General features: G+C 39.5%; 1 protein-coding gene across 1 annotated transcript in view; it reads left to right on the top strand.

Moving 5' to 3' along the window:
* LOC137973205 (DNA ligase 1-like) overlaps nt 1-20,000 on the top strand; it is a 22,131-nt gene that overhangs the window by 1,013 nt on the left and 1,118 nt on the right. Inside the window, exons 2-13 of the mRNA XM_068819976.1 lie at nt 724-1,473; nt 2,665-2,751; nt 4,991-5,080; nt 6,856-6,987; nt 8,680-8,830; nt 9,250-9,448; nt 11,525-11,687; nt 12,597-12,631; nt 14,563-14,588; nt 15,613-15,680; nt 16,396-16,437; nt 18,423-20,000. The exon at nt 18,423-20,000 is cut by the window's right edge and continues 1,118 nt beyond it. Coding sequence (XP_068676077.1) covers nt 825-1,473; nt 2,665-2,751; nt 4,991-5,080; nt 6,856-6,987; nt 8,680-8,830; nt 9,250-9,448; nt 11,525-11,687; nt 12,597-12,631; nt 14,563-14,588; nt 15,613-15,680; nt 16,396-16,437; nt 18,423-18,469 — 1,689 coding nt within the window. The 5' untranslated portion in view covers nt 724-824 and the 3' untranslated portion in view covers nt 18,470-20,000. The remainder of the gene's footprint in view (nt 1-723; nt 1,474-2,664; nt 2,752-4,990; nt 5,081-6,855; nt 6,988-8,679; nt 8,831-9,249; nt 9,449-11,524; nt 11,688-12,596; nt 12,632-14,562; nt 14,589-15,612; nt 15,681-16,395; nt 16,438-18,422) is intronic.

Raw genomic sequence — 20,000 nt, 5'->3', positions numbered from 1 at the left:
TTCTCCTCAACAACCAACCTCTTCCCCCTTCCTTCCCCCTTTTCAGGGCTGCCTGAAAATATTGGAGCTACAATTACTTCAAAATCTGGTTTCACTTTCCACTGATTTGTGAAGTTTTATCTTTAAAGTGCACCTTTACCTCAAAATTTTTTACTTTAGCAGAAGTCAAATATCAAACATATCTTTACCTTTGCTTCTCTAGATTTTAGTTTTTAATATCGCCTATAAGGTATGCAAGAGTTTAAAATGCTGGCAATCGTTTGTTCCATGGTCGAGGCAGTGAGAGGCAAGGGCCTATTCCAACCATGACATCATAAACTACTTTGCATTATAGTTTTGAAAGAACTTTGGCAATGTAAATTAAATGTAGTTCTCGACGTCATTGAAGGAATAGACCATTCTTCTCACTGGCTCAGCCATGGGACTAATGAATGCCAACTTGGTAATCTCTCGTACCTAATTAATTAGGCCTACCGTACTTGTATTAAAAGTAAAATCTAGAGAAGCAAATGTAAAACGTATGTTGACGTTTTACTACATTTCACTTTTGCAAATGAAAATACTTTGAAGTTAGGTGTATACGTACTTTAAATACCTGTAAACTGATCTCCAGGGACATTGTTTGCAAAGGGCTCTCATCAGTACTCAGTTTCAAAGCTGACTGAACCGGCAACGATTAGGAAAGTAACTTAACCATTTTTTTCCTTTTTAACTTCCCCATAGGTGAAGCTCCTAGAGGTTTGATAGAGTTTCTACAGAATATATTCATTGCACACGAATTCAATCAACAGAGACTTGAATTGCAAATTTGATATCAAGTGGAAATGTCATTCTCAACTAATGAATTGCAAGAAAAGATACGTTCATTGCAGCGTGCACCTCCACCAAAAGCACCAAGTAAGGTGCGTTCAGGATCTCTCCAAAGAAGTCTGTCAGAGGAAAAGAATGGTATGTCAGACATTGCCCAGCTTATACCTGGCTTTCAACTAAAGAAAACTGGTTTTCGGGAAAGCTTAATCGCAGAAGATGTTGATAACAAGCACACCAGCAAAAGGACAGATGAGCCTGAAAATGAGCTTTTTAAAGCCATCGAGAAAAGAAGAAAACAGTGTGAACAACATGTGCCACTAGAAGAAGAAGAGATTAAAGAAGATAAGCCAAAGTTGAAACCCAAACCCCTCCCACGACCTAGTATCAAAAATAAGCAGAGAAGTCTTTCAAGTTCGTCTGATGAAAGTGCAAAGGAGAAAAAAGAGAATTCAACTGATGAAAATAAGAATTTGGTAAATGGTGATGCTCATGGAGAGCCAAGACTTTGTATTTTGCCAACACTTGAGAGCCTTGGGAAGCCACCTTCCAAACCTCCAAAACAAGGAAACCTAAGAATGAGGCTGGAAAAGTACACCAGAGCAGATATTGTGATTGCTCGGCCACGGAACAGTATACTGAATAGAAGTTTTGCGAACAGCATAGGTATGAAAAAATGTTTTTGTTCTCTGACGCCAACATTTATAGTTGCTTTTAGGTGATTTGCATTTTGAACATTTCCTTGCACCACGGACCAAGAGCATTTTTTGTTGTCTCCCTCAGATAATATGTAATACACATGCTGTGATAATGGCCAATTTAGCAGACCTTACTCTTCAGTTAATCGTAACTATTACAAAATACTTGAATGTGATTGCATGGTTCTGTGCACGCCTATTTGTCACATAATTGGTGTGCGATCTCATGGGTGTCCAATTACAGACCTGTATCCAATTTGAACAACTCCAAATTGATTACCTTTAAGGTAATTGGACACCTACGCCATTTGCTTGTCAATCACGTGCACTTGGATGGGGTCTTTCTTACTGTTTGCAAAACAGATTGAATATAATATTATATTATTTTTACTTTTTTGCACAAAAAGGTATTTTCAAAGACTTTTTACCCTTGCATTTTGTTATAGTTATCATTAAAGTAATTTAGTAATAGAACTGTGTCATACCATTTAGGGGTAATAATTGTGCTCGCAATTTCAAAATATTACTCTTCTGATTTATTAATGCTGGTACTATGCTCTTCCAACTGAGCTACATTGTATGAAGCCACTCAGTTGGAAGCAGAAAATAATTGGTTCTCATTTTAAGAGACAATTGCTTAAATTGTCGAGATAAGTTCGGGGATCACTTCTCTGTTTTGTTTGCTGTTTACAACCTGCACTTCAAATGTACATTCATTTCGTTCATAGAACAAATTAAACTTACTGGTACTCACTCTCTGGTATGTTTTGTTCTATGAATGAAATGAATGTATATTTGACGTGCGAGTTGTAGACATAAGAGAGAAGGGATCTGTGCACAAACTGGTCACATCCAGGTTAGCTTTTTTCTCCCCTAATCATTTTGAAGGCGCGCCGGACTGTGCACATCACATACTACTGGTCCATCCAGAAGACATGGCCAAGCCAGCATATTTCACCACAATCTATCACTGGACTATCACCCCTGCTGCAATGTATATGTGATGTGATCTTTGGCCTAGACAGTCAGTGACTTGTATCATAAACCTGTGGGGAGATTGAGCTTGGAAAATGCAGCCTTCAGGACTTCATCTGATTAGGCCATTGAAAGAAAAAGTGAATTTTTGCTAGTGGTAACATATTTGTATAATTATCTTCAGTTGTTCCAGAGGATAACTCAAACTTTGAGCAAGAAGACTATGATGATCTGGATGAGATAAAAGATGAGGTTCTTGAAAAAGTTAAAGGTGAACTCACAGTAATGGAATTGTTAATAATAATTATCATCACAGACTGCAATCGCAATTAAACTGTCAAAAATTCGATGGTAACAAATAATTAACAATAATATTATTATTCCACTCGCACTAGCTGGATATGAAATGATGGATAGCCAACAAGGCGTGTAGCGCTGAGTTGACTATAATCATCTCATATCCCAGGGTTTTCTTTAAGGTTTTAAGTAGCCGGGGTTTTTTTGCAAAGTAGACGGTTGTGGGTCCGGAGGACCCATACGATGGGCTTTAGTCCATCGCTTTCAGGGGGGTCAGGGGGCATGCTCCCCCGGAAAATTTTTGAAAACTGAATGCCGGAAAAGGCATTTCCTGGCATTGTGGGCCATGAAACTCAGACATTAGAGGGATGAATCAAGATGCAATTATACTATGAAAACCATGTTACTCAAAGAAAGACAAAGCGACATTTCAATAATACATGTACAACCCTATAAACAAAAAGTGGAGTGATCTTTTTTGTATCTTTTTGGTGATTTTGCTGGAGCTAACGAGCCTGGCAAATATTGCCACTTGACAACTTGTAAACATGGCACATACTTGAAGGACTAGACCAGCAAAGGCTTCTGATTGGTTGTTAAATAAAGAAGCTGATTGGAGGATACTAATTGGCCAATGGTGTAAAGGATGTTTCGATCCTGTTGAGGTGTGAAGATGACACTCATGAATTCGTTCCATTGTGTAATGAGCGGGAAAATATGCTTGCGGAACTTGTTTGTAGTAATTTCGAAAATTGAAAATCACTCGAGCGGTTTAAGAGTGATGTAGTTTTTGCCCGAATAGGTTAGGAGTTCCGTAAGGCAGTGAGAGTTGATCAAGAGTGACATTGGATAAGGATCCGTTGTCATGTTGAAGCGTAGAGATGCCCTCGAGAGGATGAGCACTTACGCGGACAAGTAGGATTTAACTCCGAGGAGCGTTACGTTCAAGTGTTTAAATAAAGTCTACGAGTCATCAGCTTCTACGTTTGCTATAAATGATCAACTGAAAGGTTCGAAGTGAAAACGAAGGAGCGGTTAGTGAATGATCAGGGGTAGTTTAACCTGCGATCAGGCGTACTTTTCCTTAGACATGGTGCGAAAAGGTACTTTTTAGCGCCTTGTCTCAAGAAAAGTATGCTTGATCGCAGGTTAGGGCTAGTTTTGTTTCCTCAGTTGAGTTGTGGTAAGAGATGCGTGAACGCAGGCTGAGCATGTTGCTAGCAGAACATCATATGTAAATTTCCTTCTGGTTTGAGAACAAACCTTTTGAAAGTGCTTCTTTGTTTACAAGTTTCTTTATGATTGCGGCGTGATTAAAGGAAGTTTTACGCGGACTAAAACGTCCTTGAGTGATTTTTCCTTCCTGTAAGATACAATCGGTGGCTGTTTAAAGATATCGAAATCCAATATGGGGGACAACAAATCATATTGTTCCTACTTTCACGCCACCGCAGCAAGATTTGTTCAAAACGAAAGTCTCAAGCATAACGTTTTTAAACTGCCCTTGAGTCAGAAGTCTTTTATGTGTTTTCAGAAAAGATAGGCACTGCAAATTTTTATTTTTATTGAGCCCAAGTAGTTTAGACCTCATAAACGCCATCTCCTCTACATGTCTTGACTCTTAAAACAATGAAAGTAGCCGGCGAAATCTGACAGAGAAGCCGGCGAACTTCGCCTGCTGCCGTCTCTTATATACAACCCTGATATCCAACAAGTGTGCGTGGAATAATATTGTATTAAAAATGTCCCCAAAATATAGAAAACCAAACTAAAATAAAAGTAAAAACGCCCCAAAAATGGATGATTATGTTTCATCTTTGGTGTTGCCTTGATGCTCCTATCCCACCAGCTCTCCACATTCTTATCCTCATCTCATCTGAAACCTCCTTATGCCACACATCAGCACACTTCACACCTTTATTCCAACAAAGCTCCGGCTTCACCCTCAGACCCATCCAACCGACAAAATACCACTACATTTTCACCACTATTTTTTTTCACCTGTGGCTAGATTTTTTTAATAACAGTCACAGTGATCAATATGATATACCCCTGCAATAACCTCTAATAAGCTGTTCTGTTTTGTCCTCTGATTCTTCTTTGGTAAAAAGAGGACTTTGGTATTAAGGACCTATGCAAGGTGCCAGTCCCAAAAAAAATGTTTGAAACTGGTATTAAAAGAAATTAACTTGGTCTGTATTTTATGTTTCCAGCTATTCCAGAGGTTATCCAAGAACAGGAAGATTATGATGATCTAGATGAGATGAAAGATAAGGTTCTCGGCAAAGCAAACGGTGAAGAAGGTAAGCAGCCAATGCCACAGGAAGGTACTGGTAACTAAATTTAATTGTGTCAGTATCCTCTCATCATATCTTGGTTGAGTTGTTTTGTAGTCCAGGGTTACAGTAGGCTTGGAAACAAAGGTATGATTTGCAACTTTTAAATCCAAAATTGGAAAAAGGAAAGGAACAACTTTATTAAAGTGTTTAGTCTTCTATCTCTGGAGCACTAATTAGGGACACTGTAAACTGAAATTTAAAAAAATCAACACAAATCAAATCAAATCAAATTTTGGTTTTTGAGAAGATGGGAAATCGGGAGTACCCAGAGAAAAACCTCTCAGAGCAGAGTAGGGAACCAACAAACTCAATGCACATATGACGCCAAGTTTGGAAACCTGAGAGGCCAGCGGCACATACCCGGCTAATTAATTGATCCAAGTACCCTCCTCCCCCTGAAATGCCAGCCCTGGACCCCTACATCAGATCCAGAAAAATGGCCAGATTATAGGCTACATGTGGCATTGCTACAGTGTACAGGACAGTGACACCAAGTTGCCGAGTAATGTTGTACATTTCCCATCCCCTTCCTGATATATTCCCCAACAGATGAATGTTGGAAGTGAAAAAAATCTGATGCAATAAAGACGATGAATTTTTCTTTTTTTTTTTGCATCACTGTTTTGTGACAATTTTACAATCATGGTGTTGTTAGTATTACTGTCTTAAATAATAATTGACTAGTAAGTGATGAATTTTCATGCTTGGAGGAAAGACAGTACATGTACAAGTTTGGTAGAATTGAACAAGAATTAAAATGGCCTTCAATGTCCAGAAAGTTTGCACTTTTGAACCAAGCCTCACTGTTGACCTGTAATGTTTGTTTGGATTTATTTATTAATTAATTTAATTTAATTTAATATGTCCTCTTGGCCTGCAGTTGGTGAAGTTTTAATCAACCCTTTCACTCCTGTGGGGTTCCCCGTTGACGAGTAAAATTGTCTGGCGTTAGACAGAGTAAAATCAGTGGCCCTTACAGAAGTGAAAGGGTTAATTAATACTTGACCACGCACTGGTGGCTCAGTTGGTTGAGCACCGGGCTGTCACGCGGGAGGTCGTGAGTTCAACTCCAGCTGGACCAACACTCAGGGTCTTTAAATAACTGAGGAGAAAGTGCTGCCTTTGTAATTACATCTGCAAATGGTTAGACTCTCTAGTCTTCTCGGATAAGGACGATAAGCCGGAGGTCCCGTCTCACAACCCTTGTTCATTAACTCTGTGGGACGTTAAAGATCTCACACACTATTCGAAAAGAGTAGGGGACAGTGTTCCCGGTGTTGTGGTCTGACCTTTCCAGCATGTGGTCGGCTTGGCAGGATTAGCTGGAAGGGCTTCTGTGTGAATGAGACCACAATTGTGTATAACAGCCAGAAGTCAGGCTACTTAGCCAAGTGCTGGAGCCTCACTCAAGCTCAAGCTCAAGCTCAACGCATCCTTTGTTTTATCCATTGAGAAATTAACCGCAAATTTCTGCTGATCCTAGCAGAGTTTATTTGGCCCCATGAATGTTTTCAAGAAATCTTTTAATGAAAATAATATCATTTTAATGGTTTATACTTCTATTATATTCTCTTTGGAAAGAAGCCACAGAATGACGTCTAAAGACTTGTTCACATTTGCAGGACGTAGCAACCATAGGCATGAGAATTTGCATATTAATTAAGAGGCTAGAAAAGGTTTTTATTGTTGTTAGTCCTTTTGCTTTGAGAGACAACAAAATAACTGTTTAAACCTCTTAGGGATCTTTGAGGAAAACTATGATGATGTGGACGAGATAGCAGAGAAAGTAAAGGAGATGAATAAGAACTTTGATGGACCAGAAGAGAGCTATGATGATCTAGACACAGTAGCTGAACAAGCTAAGATAAATGGTGAGTTTATGGCTTCAGGTACCCAGAATATAAAGTATGACCTGGGGCCCATTTCTCGAAAGTTCCAAAAACGTTTCACGCCCAAAAAGCCAATTGTGAAACTGCGATGGGCTTGGTTTGATAAACTGGTCTTTGAACTGAATTGTGAAGTTTGATGCTCTTCATTTTTAAATGTACTGTTGGAACTGTGGTACTCGAAAAGTTTCAGGACTTTCAAGAAACGGGCTGCTGGTCACTAAATTGGTCCATCAAGCCAGAGCTGAGTATATCATTAACCTACATGTATTCATCCCTGATGTGGCCCTCATTGACCAATAAAAGCATTTGGCATTAGACAGAGTAAAATCTTTAAGTCTCACTCACAGGGGGCAATAGGTTAAGCAAAAAAGACCATTGGTGATTTCATCTGGAGGTTTTGGGTTCAATTCTTATACAGGCAGGTACAAAGGTTGGACCAGATCAACTCGGATCGCTCACCTCAGATCTTCTGAAAAACAGTTTTGTAAGCGAAAGGTATCCAACGTTTGCGCTAATTTCACCAAGGTTAACTTAAAGATTAGGGCTAGGGTGATTCCTCAAGGCCTTATCACTTTTTTAGGTCGATCCAAGATGAACGATCAGAGTTGATCCGGTTCAACTTTTGTACCTGCCTATTCCTATACTAGTCAAGAGTTTGTCTCTGTCCTTATGTGTGCTCATTTCCATTATTAGGGTATTATGCAATTACGTGGAAACCAAGAATTGTCACTAAAAATTACATGCTAATAGATGCCTCTTTTCTCTTCCACCCTGGAATATTAAGCACCATCAAAAGTTAGTTTAGCCGGGAGCTAGAAATCGCTAGGCCCTCAGCCTTGGTTCAGTTGATATAATTTGCTCACAGACTGCTTCTCAGGGCTCTGCCTTAAAATCCCAGCATGTGCGCTCCAACTTTCACTCAGTTTTCCACTAACAGTTTGCTGTCAGTCAGTATTGCTAGGGACAGGTTGTGTGTAACAGGATGCGAGTGGTCCCCACCCCAAAACATGACTGTACGGTATTAACAGCAGAATAGGCCACTTGCACTAAGAGGTCATGTGACATCGCTTTTATGAAAATGAAAGTTACATGATTTTGCCTTCGAAACACTATTAGTGGGTCATCTCTTAAACAAAATAATAGTGATTTGGTTTTTCAAACCCGCACCATTTGCTTAAAATGAGAAAGTCCGTAGCTGGTCACGTGACCAAAACTTGATTGTTATAAATTATGAATTACCTCTTTCTGACACAAATTTTGCACTTGAACTTCAAGGAAAATATTGAAAAAATGATGTGATAACGTTTATGGCACATCTGAACTCAACCATCAAACATTTAACAAGATGTAAGCAAAAAGTAGTTTTGGCCGCCATGTTGGAGGGCAAGAGTATGCCCTCCAACATGGTGGCCAAGACAAATCATGCTACTTTGTTGAAAAATCAAAGTACCATAAAATATCTCCCTTAAATGCGTTTCCTTTCAAATTTCGCATGTAAGATAATTTTTATGTGTTCTGTCAATTTTTGGCAACAGCAAGATTACAACTCACTGTTTAAGGGAAGCATTGGTCATGTGACCTCTTAGTGCAAGTGGCCTATTGCCATAGAAAAAGGAGCCATTGGGTTACTTTTTTGTAGTTGTATTCATTCCATATCAATTCTCAATTTTGTAGATTTTAGTGTTGGGGATGGCAAGAAATTTGGAGAAGAAATTTATGAAGCAGTAGGATCCAAGGATGAAATAGAGGAAGAGTACACTAATTGCGAGGATGGTTTCGACCCACCAATTGAAAACAAATTCTCCCCCTCAGTGACACAGCCGAGGTAATATGATTATAATAGAGGAGTTTCTCTTGATTTCATTGTTTACAAACTTGCTTACAGAAGGTGCCATGCTTCCTTCAAAAATTAGATCAACTTGTAGATCGATTTTAGTTACTGGGTATATCTGCAGATGTGAGCATTTTGGCCCTCATTTATAGTCTGAGTGAGAAAGTGGAGATATCAGCCATCAGGGAATAAGAAATTATCTAGAAGCAAGTGTTGACAACAATTTCTTTCACTGAAAAACTCTCGTCCCGCCCGTATTTGCTCTGTTCTAAACGGGTCAAACCGTGACACTAGAGTGTATTACCGTCTCATATTTTGCACGTTCTCTTGAACAAGTAATTACCGGGGAATTAGTTTCTTGAAACTTGTGTAAGAGCGCTGAAAATTTGTTTGTTTGTTTTTTTTTCCTGAAGTTCACTTGGCAGAGAAAAGGGAAAGAAAGATATAAAAAAGGAACAGGAGCTGCAGAAAAAAAGAGAACGGGAAGAACAGAAAAAGAAGAAAGAAGAAGAGAAAAAAAGAGAAAAGGAGGAAAGAGAAGAAAAGAAAAGGAAAGAAGAAGAGAAAAGAAAAAGGGAAAGGGATGACAGAGAGCTTCGAAAGAAACATAAGGTGATGAAAAACATTGAGATTATAAAGGTTTTTTTAGTAATATCTGACCTGCTAATCGCCCTTTCTCACAGTCGGAGACTGAATTACTACGGGCGCAGCTCAACGAGGTCGAACCGAAGGAGCTGTGCTGCCGGTTAGGCGCTCGGCCCCTGAACACGACCCATGTATGACCACGGAGCACAGCACCACAGCCTGATGAAATAAGCCAGGAGCCGATTTTGAGGAGCGAGGAAAACCGGAGTACCCGGAGAAAAACCCTCGGAGTCAGATTGAGATTGACTGAAACTCAGCCCACATATGACCCGAGCCAGAATTGAACCCGGGTCACAGAGGTGGGAGGCACGTTTGATCACCACTTAACCACCCTGACTCCCCAACTTTAGAGCAGCAACATTAAGGGTGATTACCATTTGTTGGAAAATTTCAGTTGGGGTGACTGTTGCATAATGGTTTAAGCAATTTTCCAAGTATACTGACCAACCAGATGAAATTGCACTTAGGTACCATTAAAATATTCCATTTTCAAAGGTTGGTTCGTAGGCCTTACCTTCCCTCATGACTTGATTTCATGCGAGATAGAGCCTGGAAACAGTAGAATCAGTGAAACATGACACTTGTGATGCATTGAACAGCCTGTGTATAGAAATGCAACTATTCCACGGCCCTCTTGGTGCAATTCAGACCCTCTTCCTTGTTTCGTGGCCCTTGACAACAACTCAGTCTTTCAAGACCACAGAATTGCCGTCAAAATCGGCAGAATCAAGAATCAAAACAAAAATCCTATTGCAGAAAAAGCCGTCCAAGAGCTTGAACTTAAACTCCTTCGACAAGATCCTGGTGGTGGTCCAATGTCCCCTGTTGTACTATCCGTTGCAACAGTTCAGTTCATGCTCGTGGATTGTGAGCTCACAAAAGGTGTACCCAGCATGATCAGTTCTCAAACAACCAGATTCCGTTAACTGACCATAATCTGATCTCTAAACAACACAATCAGCATCTAGCCAACCATCCCAGCAGTGCCATGTCAAAGCCACCCCCCCCCTCCCTTCCCTAGCAAAAGTGGCCAACAGCCCTTCACTCTCCATTGGTCACCAAGGTGTACCTCTGTTGTGACCGCAACAAATCTCGTTCCAGAGATCGCTACTTAGTGTTGTCTATTGATGGTGCATGGTGCCATGTGTGAACGTTTGTTGGTTCACAGTTACAGAGTACTGCCTATCGGGTCAAGAAATCTGAGTGCTACAAAGTGCCTAATTAGATACCCCCCCCCCCCTCCTCTGCCTCAATGACAAGGACGAAGGTGACCCTTTGCTCCCATCACCATCCTCACAGGTGCCATCTGCTCCTTCCACTCCTGAGTTGCCTCCACATCTGAACACAGCTGATCTGTCGCCTCCACCCACCCCACCTCCAATTCTAGCCACTCTTTTCGCACCTCCTTCTTATCAAATAGAGACACCGGTACAGATAACAATCCTCCAACATTACAGCTTTTGCGCGACCAGTCCAACCAGGATGGCGCACCCAAACGGTCATGTGTGATGGCTGCCCTCCACTGTATATTGAGGACTATGTACTGTATTAAAATGCCCCTTCCCCCTGGAGCCCCTGTTTTTTTTTTTATTGAGAGAGAAAAAGACAGTCGTGCCATTAGGCATTATTGTTGTGTTAATTCATCGCATGCACCACAGCAATCGCGGACTCTGTATTTGGCCATACACCTTTGCTCTGGTGACATTGTTCTCTTTGTTGATTATATGCCATCTTTGCTTGGATTGTGTTCCTGTTGTGACTACTTTGTTGACTGGCGCAGCTGATGTTGTCAACTTTTTCTTGTCCTTCCTTTTCTTCAAGCACCAGAATGTAATTGATAAGGGTGTTGTTGTTACTCCTGCATCTGTCCTTTGTATGTTATGGTGAAGTGAATATAATGAATGGACGATCTATGTTGTCTGCTTTGAGATATTACTCGTGTACTGTGGGATAAACTAAAAATCACATTGCAAGGATAAGTAACAATTAACTATAAGCTAAAATTTTGATAACAGTTATTTTTTTTTTTTTTCATGAATGCAGTTAAAACCAGGTATAGAAGGCAATGGAGTTGCGGAAGCTAAAGTTAATTTTGTTGGAGAAGGAAAATTTGAACTACCTGCAAAGCAAGGAGAGGCACTGACTATTCTGTGCGAACAAGGATGCCCTCCTGGAAAATGGCTTGTTAAAAACGAAGATGGCCACTGTAAGTTTATTCTTAATTGGTTTAGAAATTGGTGAACTATATTAAATCTTTTGAAAGTCGTCAGGGCTCTCAATAATAAAGGCATACAATTATATAGTATGCATATGGATAAGATGTAAGAACAGTTGAGTGTTGGCTAATTTTAAGTGCTAAAAACAGATCTCACCACCTCTTGAAAGATGGTTTCGGGTACTCATAGGGGACTCCTACATTAAATAGATGCTAGGTTATGTTAACTGTCATCATATAGATCAGGTCACACCCAAGGGTGTGTGCCACTCATTGAAATAAATTATCAAGCATGGTTCTTAAATGCCCCACAGAGACAAGAATTGAGAGGCTTTGGCTGCTCTTTACAACCTCTAATTTCCTTGAACCCCTCTAGGGCGCAGCTCTGTTGTTTTTTGGGTTAGGGTCCATCGTTGATTGGTTGTCTGTATTGGTCCATTGTCCGTGGACACGTAACAAAGTTTTTTTACGAATTGTCCGCCAATCAGGGTGTGTGAATTTGATTGACAGTCACGCCTCCTTGCAAAGTTGGCACAGTTGTAAGTTGAACGCCGTTGCATGGGTTGTTGAGTTGACGTATTTACACTTAGTTGTCAAATGTGATAGTTTGTTGGGTGGCCACGGTAAGGCGCGTTGCACTGTAATAACATCGAAAGTGCCGCATACCTTTCCATGTGAAAATTGGAAATGTATTGTTTTGGTACACGGATGATATTTTTCCCCCTGATGTTTCACTAGTGATTTTTGGTTACGTTTATGAGGGGTTGTTCATCAGAGTAGCTGAATGCGACTGATTTTGTTTTAATTTGAGAGACAAAAGTACTTCATTGAGTGAAAGACCAGTTTTCAATTTTTCGTGTTCTGGTTCCTCTACAATCTTCGTTTTCAATTTCTTTTCAGTGGGTTATGTGCCAACAGACTTTGTTCAACTGAAAGTAAGTTTTCATGGTATTATATATAATAATTTATTGATATTTCCTCTAATGATAACTCGTTAATTTGTAATTCACTGCTTTGTTGTCCTAAAGAATCCCATGTGCAAGTGAAACGTTCATATTGACAAAGTCAGCAATTCCAATATAAGTCAATTAGTTCTCTGCCGCTGTGTAGCCAAAGAACATGAACTTCAGCCCAGTCTGATTTAAGGCTTTCATTTACAATGACATCTGCAGCTAATGTTATGTATTCAAACGGCCTGTCCTTTGTCAAGTAATTAAGTTGTGGCAAGTAAATTTTGATTGTCTCGCTCAAGCATAAGAAAGACTTAAGGTGACACAAACCCGTTTCAACACTTTCAAGAGACCTTGTTTTTACAAGGATTGAAACTTCGACACTTCATCACGTAACAGAAATATTGTGGTACCATGTGAAACATCAATTATTGCTAAACAACTACTTGCAGTCATTTGTGTGATGCAACAAGTTACCATGGTAACAGGATAGCCTTTCAGAAAAACCCATTATTTTGGCTTTAGTTGCTCATATCTGAAAAACTAACTCGTTGACCCAATTTTTCCTGCACAAAAGTGATCAAAGTTTAACAAAATTCTGTGGAGCGGATTCAGAGCTATCTTAAATTTTCAATTATTTAATGTGGCTCTGAATCAGCGCCACAGATTTTTTTTAAACTTTGCAGAAACTTCGGTTTTTTGATAGTTGAGCCGACGTATATGCGGTTTCCATGGCAACATGAATAGATATAAACAGGCCTTTAAAATCGGTTTTGTTCATTTGCAGAAAACCTGGTCGTTAGATTTTCTTTATAATTTACATGCAACAAGCTTGTAACGATGCTCACAAGTTAACACTATTTTAATAGTAATTTGACAGAGAGATCTTTAATTATCCCTTGTTGAAGGTTCTTTTGTTCGGCCACCTTAAGTGATTAAGTGTTGTATTGTCAATCCTTCTAATAAGAACGTTTCTTTCAAGTGTTGATACTGGTTTGAGCCTCCTTAAAGTGCCCCTGTGATCAAAAAAACCACTTCCTTTTTTCCTTCAGATTTTAAAAGTGTGTTTGCTTAACACCTGACTGGCAAAATTTTGAGCTTTGATTTTTATTCAAAGGCCGTTTACTTTGAGTGTAAGTTTTGGATTTCACGGTCCGCCATTACTCACGTTCAAAACTGACCGATTGGACCTCAAACGGTTGGATCCAGGGAAAAGTGACGTCAGAGGCTCACTAGCTTAAAATTTCAGCGTGTGAACGCAACTTATTATATATGCAAAGCGTGAGTTTAAAAGTCTGAAAGCCCAAAAACCCCGTGCTGCATATTAATTCTGCGGCGTACACACGTATTGCATTCTTAAACTAGTGAGCCTTTGACGTCATTTTCTCCTCGATCCAGCTCTCTCAAGAACATAATGTTAGTAATGGCGGACCATTAAATAGGAAAATTACAGTTAAAATAAAGAGGTGTCTTTTTGAAATCAAGGCTTAAAACGTGGGTCACTTATTGCTTTTTTAACATAGTTTTGAAATCCAAAGAAAAATATGAATTGATTTTTTGGTCACAGGGGCACTTTAAGAGACAGATACTTAACAGCTATTCACCAAAGTGGAAGCAGCAAAGTAAATATCCTCCACTAGCCACTGACACTATAATTATACTATATATTAAAACAGTGATATAACATAGCACAAAAAGATGATTTTAACTCATTTATTCTTGCAACGATTACAATATTTTCGGGCGCAAATCCTGCACGAGATGAATAGCAAAGGATATTCGGATATTCGGATTAGAGCGCGCCTTCAAAGCTATTCGCTGTTTTAGTACATAGGTTAATTGTCTTTAAACTGATTACAGCTGTTTCAAGAAAATTACGTAAAAATCTAATGGTACATGTATGTCTTCTTTGTTAGATTGACAGTCAAGGAAATCGTCTCAGGTCAGTACTTCATGAGTAATAAATTAAAGTACTGAAAAAATTGGCATTACCGTTATTCATGTGATTATTGCATCCACCAAAGCCAGAAGGCCTAACCCTAACCCTGCCTCCTCTTCAAAGCGAGTCTAAGTGCAAAGTTATTGTTATGAAAATTATTTTTCATTCGAATGGAAAGTAGAACTAATTAACATCACAAAAACTTCGCACTTAGACTCGCTTTGAAGAGAAGGCAGACATGAACTCGGAAATGGCCTATTCAAGAAACAGCTTTTTGTGGACCCTGACATCCCAATTAAGAGTCTCTTCATTGATGAGTAAAATTTTGGTCTACGGGCATTTAACGAGACTGAAATTTATAAACCTGGGCCCAGTTCCTCAAAAGCCGATTAACGCTAATCTAAGATTAAAAATTAACCAAGCAGTTTATCTCTCTACTCCCAAATGCTGTTCAACGCAGATTTTCGGCAGAACTTTACATAAGAAGACGTCAACCTTGAAAAACAAAAATAAGCAAAAGAAACTTTCACCAAAAAGTTGAAAACGTGAAACAAAAGTTTACGCTAATCCTGGATTAAGCTAATCGGCTTTCGAGGAACCGGGCCCTGAAGTTCATGGGTCTGAAGGAATTTCAGTTGTCTTTGTAAGGAACAAATGATTCGCATTCTTAGATGGACATGGGTTAAGAAATTAACTGTCATTTATTTAAGTCTGAAAACAGAGCTTCAATGAGATTTTGAGCGAGTTTCAATCGAATGTCGTAAAACCAAAACCAAAGTAATTACTTTGGCCAATCAAAAAGGAGAGACAATCCAGTAAACCAATCAAAACTCGAAGTAATTACACGTAGCCGACACAAAGCGCGGGAAAATGTGCACGCGTGAGCCACGATTGGTTTTGGTTTCACTTGTAATTGATTGTCATCAAATGACATTATTGATTTAATTATCGTTTAATCTGGTCTGGTCTCTGGTATCGGGTCTTTATATTCTTTCACTGGTTTTTGTGTTGCTTTTGTATTTTGCAGTGCTGTAATTACGGAGGATTTTTACGAAGATGTCGACCAGTATCAAAATGGTGGTCAAAAAGAAGAAGGTAATAGTGATTAAATTGTAGCATTTTTTTCCTTTTATTTATTTATCTAATAATAATGCCAACTTTATTCATTCGTTTCAATGAAAGGGTATCCTCCCGCAGCGGAATGTAGTTGACTGAGAGTCAATTTTGATGAGGGAGGAAAACCGTAATTCCTAGGGAAAAAAACCCCTCGGAGTCAGATTGAAATCGACATACGACCTCATGGCCGAGGGTTGAACCCGGGTCGCAGAGGTGGAAGGGCACGGTTGATAATCCCTAACCTGCCACGACTCCCCCAACATCATTGTGAAGATATTATTAGCGTATTGAATGACAAAAAGCACAACAAGATTCCATGCACTTCTGATATTCCATGCACTACCAACTTACATAGTACAACTTAAATATTTCAATTGGCTACATGTATGTTTCCATCCTCCGTTTCAAGACCGTCAGTTTTAAGAGGTATATTACAGTGTACGTGACTTTTTGAGTGAAGTCACGTGATTGCAACTGAGTATTTTACATCGTTGATGAAGTTTGTGTGGTTTGAATGAAATGTTTGATTGTTAAAGATATTAAGTTTGTTCTGTATTTTGGAATTATTTCAAATTTTAATTAGTTCATAACAACATGGCGCCTAATTCGAGTTATTGTTAACGCGCAAGGCATCGTATATATGTGACCAGGAACCGGAAGTCCAATGAAATTGCTCATTTTTTCTCCAAAACAGAAGGTTATGTACCAGAGTTGTATGATGACATTGCTGGACAAGGTATGATCTACGAATTATTCTGCTTTACAATTAAGTTTTGTATTAAGATACAATACGAGTGGTGCACTTTTGTTTCTTTACACTTGTAAGCCAAATACCACCCTGCTAGCAGAGCCTTTCTTTTGCTTGCTCGATTTTGGCGTTCTCGAGAAAGGCTCTGCATGAATCGAGTAAGATCTTTATTGAATATGCGCTGCATGTTGCCAGGATACAGTCTCGAACCCAAGCCTAATTTGCCATATCTCGCCGCCATCTTGGTTTTTCATGGTACAGCGAGCTCAATTATAACCATCGGTTTTGTCACTAAATTGACGCTCGCACTGGAAAACCGGTTTGACGAGAGAAAGCAAGATTGACTAGTCCAGAAGTCCGGACTGCGGCGGCTTCAAGGAGTTGACGCGATTCGGGCAGAGCCAACTTTTCTCCTCCTCAGTAAAGAAAAAGACAAAAGGAGGCTCTGCTCGCAGGGTGGCCAAATACATGAAAGCTATTGATAATGTACTTTTCCAGTTGCAATCGACCTTTTTCCCAACTTTTGATTTTTGGATGAAATCTTTAAGTGTTAACCTATCCTGTTTCCGGCACGTGGCACTTGTTATTGTACGCATACGCTGTACAAGGTGGTCCTAACTCTTGAGTTTGTGGAGTAAATCTTAAAGTATGACTATGGGTTCCTGTGGTGCTGTTTATTATGCTTTTCTAAGTTTTGAGTGTGTCCGGATGAAATCCTAAATTGTGATCATTTGAATAAAAGCTATACTTAACAGTACTTTTCTGTGGTATTATGCTTCGCAAAGTGGTTTTCAATCTATGGGCAAATAAAATTCTTAAGTTTGACATCTCAAATGGAAGTGACCGGATATCGATTTCATGTGCTTCTGTTCACTATAATAGACATGGCACAAAATCCGCCATGCTAGAGGGCAAGCTCATTATTATTCCCCCACTGGGACATTAAAGCAAAGGCAAGTCAAGCTTGACTGGTTCAGGTCTCTTTGTTTTAATGTCCCAGTGGGGGAATAATAATGAGCTTGCCCTCCAGCATGGCGGATTTTGTACCATGTGATCGTTTGTTGCAAAAAGCCTGTTGGTTCAAGCTGAAGACTCTATGCATGAATGACCATTAGAAAGAACTCTACTGAGCAGTACTAAGTTTAGCGTATGAGATGATTCTAATTCTTGGTTTTCCATTCGGGAACTGTAATATGCAGGCACGTTACGTCACACGCCGCCATGTTGGTGGACGAAAACAAAGGAATGGCGGCCGTGATTGTGTACCAAACTAATCCTCCGGGAATTGATCTCTATTTTTATGCAAATACTTTCTTTTGTTTTAGTAATCCAATATGGCTCCTGGTCACGTGAGTGAAAACGCTCTACGGGTGGTTTTCACGTTACGTCATCGCCGCCATGTTGGTGGACGAAAACAAAAGATCTCTCATTACCTCCGTTTGTTCGTCTTCCGGCAATTGTACATTGTAGCATTGTTAGAGCGAGTTTCAATCGAGTGTCGTAAAACCAAAACCAAAGTAGTTACTTTGGCCAATCAAAAAGGACGGAGACAATCCAGTAAACGAATAAAAACTCGAAGTAATTACACGTAGCCGACGCAAAGCGCGGGAAAATGTGCACGCGCGGGCCACGATTGGTTTTGGTTTTATTTCTGATTGGTTGAAAAAGTGGCGCGAGAACTTTGAACGTATCACTGAGTGACGTAATGCAAAACCAAAATAATAATAATAATACTTTGAACACAATTGAAAAGCGCTTTATCAGTGTCTCTTGAGATTGCTTGCAAACCACCTATTAAAAGCTAGCATTAGTAATTGGTGTAGGTTAGTTCTGCGTCTGTGCTATGCAATCACCGCTTTTCGAATACTGTAGAATCTTTATCATTCAATCATCTGTTTTTGTTGCCGCAAAGATTTTTTCCCATTTTTTATATTTTTGAGGTGAATACTTTTTTTTCAACTGTTTTATTACAGATGGCGGTCCAGATGATATATACGAGGAGCTGCCTGCTGACCAGTAGTTACTGTTGTCCCACCTTATCTCCTTCTTTCGTGATGCCGCAATATTCGTCTGTGAGGTAGACGGGAAGCAGTCCCTTTGTTAAAAGATAAGACAGCAAGCCGTCGACAGTGTAGTGAGAACTTTAATAACAACCCAGATAATACGTATAGTTGAAAGAAAAGCTTCATCTGCAGTTCTTCTCGTAACTGGTGTTCTCTTGGTTTCAGGGTTTTGGGGAACCCGAAAAATGACTAGTTGTTGTCTGATGCCCGTTTCTCGAAAGTCCCGAAACTTTACGGGCTATTTTCGGGTGTCACAATCACCCTTTGTATCTCAAAAACGGATAGGACTTCCGTCGTCAAACTTCAAAGTCATTTTTTCTTTTTGTTGCTTTGAAAACATGTTAAAAGACCGGCTTTCCAAAACAAGCGGTTGGCAGTTTCACAAATGGCTTTTCGGGACTTTCGAGAAACGCGCCACTTGAGTCCAAAGAAAGGGAATTTCTGTCTTCTATGTCAGAATGTACCCATAATGGCATGAGAGAGGGAGAATATAGTGGAATAACATGGTTAAATTTCTTTGTAATGTTTGTTTCAAATTCCTTTACTAACACGCCCGATAGGTTATCTATATCAGCCTCGGTTTCAAAGCGAGATAAAGTGCGGATTTTTTTACGATGGTAATTGAGTATTTTATTCATTGGGATAAAGACTGATTTTTGCATTTATGCTCCCTTTGAAAACAAGGCTGAAGTAACTTCGAAAGTGGTCCCTCCATATTTTCTTGTGTGTTTTCTTCTTCTCTTTTGCACAAGAACTATTTCTATATTGGCTCAACCCCCCCATCTTGGTGAAAATGGTCGGTCTTTCGCATTGCCATGCATTGCCATGTAAAGTGTCTCAGTGGAAGAAGCACGTGACCTTGAAGCGTGTAACTTGCGACTCGTTTCCTTGGAACAAAGCTGGGGATTTTAGGACATCACTTTTATGCCCAAATATGGACAAAAATAAGATCGAAGCTGTACGCGCTGTAACGTGCGCGGATTACGTTACATCCAAATAAAAAACCCCAGCTCTGAAACAGAGTTAAACGCTTCAAAGTCATGAGCTTTTGTGGAGACCTTTTAGATCCCTTGAGGGCAATGCCTTCAAGGTGTTTTCTTGCTTTATAATATAGAGGGCAAAATTACTTAATGCTGATTGGCTAAGACAGAGGGCATTTGTCATTAATTTCACGTGGGGCTCGTTTCATTACTTGGTGTTGTTGTACAAAACAAAATTTCATTCAGCTGATTTGTGCGTTTTACAGTTCATTGACACTACCTGAACACTACTAAAATAAAAGAAAAATTTGCCTTTATATTATAAACAAGTAAGCGCCTGTTTCCTCGTAAAATATAAAGATTGGCATCACTTGTGTTTTCAGAAGGCGATTACCTATACTAATTTTGTATTACCTTATATGCACGCGTATGCAAGTGCTTCATTTATGCATGTGGCGTAAAGAGCCCATTTGATTTGAGTTTCAATTCTTGGCTGGAACTGAAAGTC

The sequence above is a fragment of the Montipora foliosa genome, chromosome 10 (genome assembly GCF_036669935.1).
Source record: "Montipora foliosa isolate CH-2021 chromosome 10, ASM3666993v2, whole genome shotgun sequence".
Taxonomy (NCBI): domain Eukaryota; kingdom Metazoa; phylum Cnidaria; class Anthozoa; order Scleractinia; family Acroporidae; genus Montipora; species Montipora foliosa.
The sequence above is the reverse complement of the archived record's forward strand: the minus strand, read 5'-3'. Positions and strand labels throughout refer to the sequence as shown.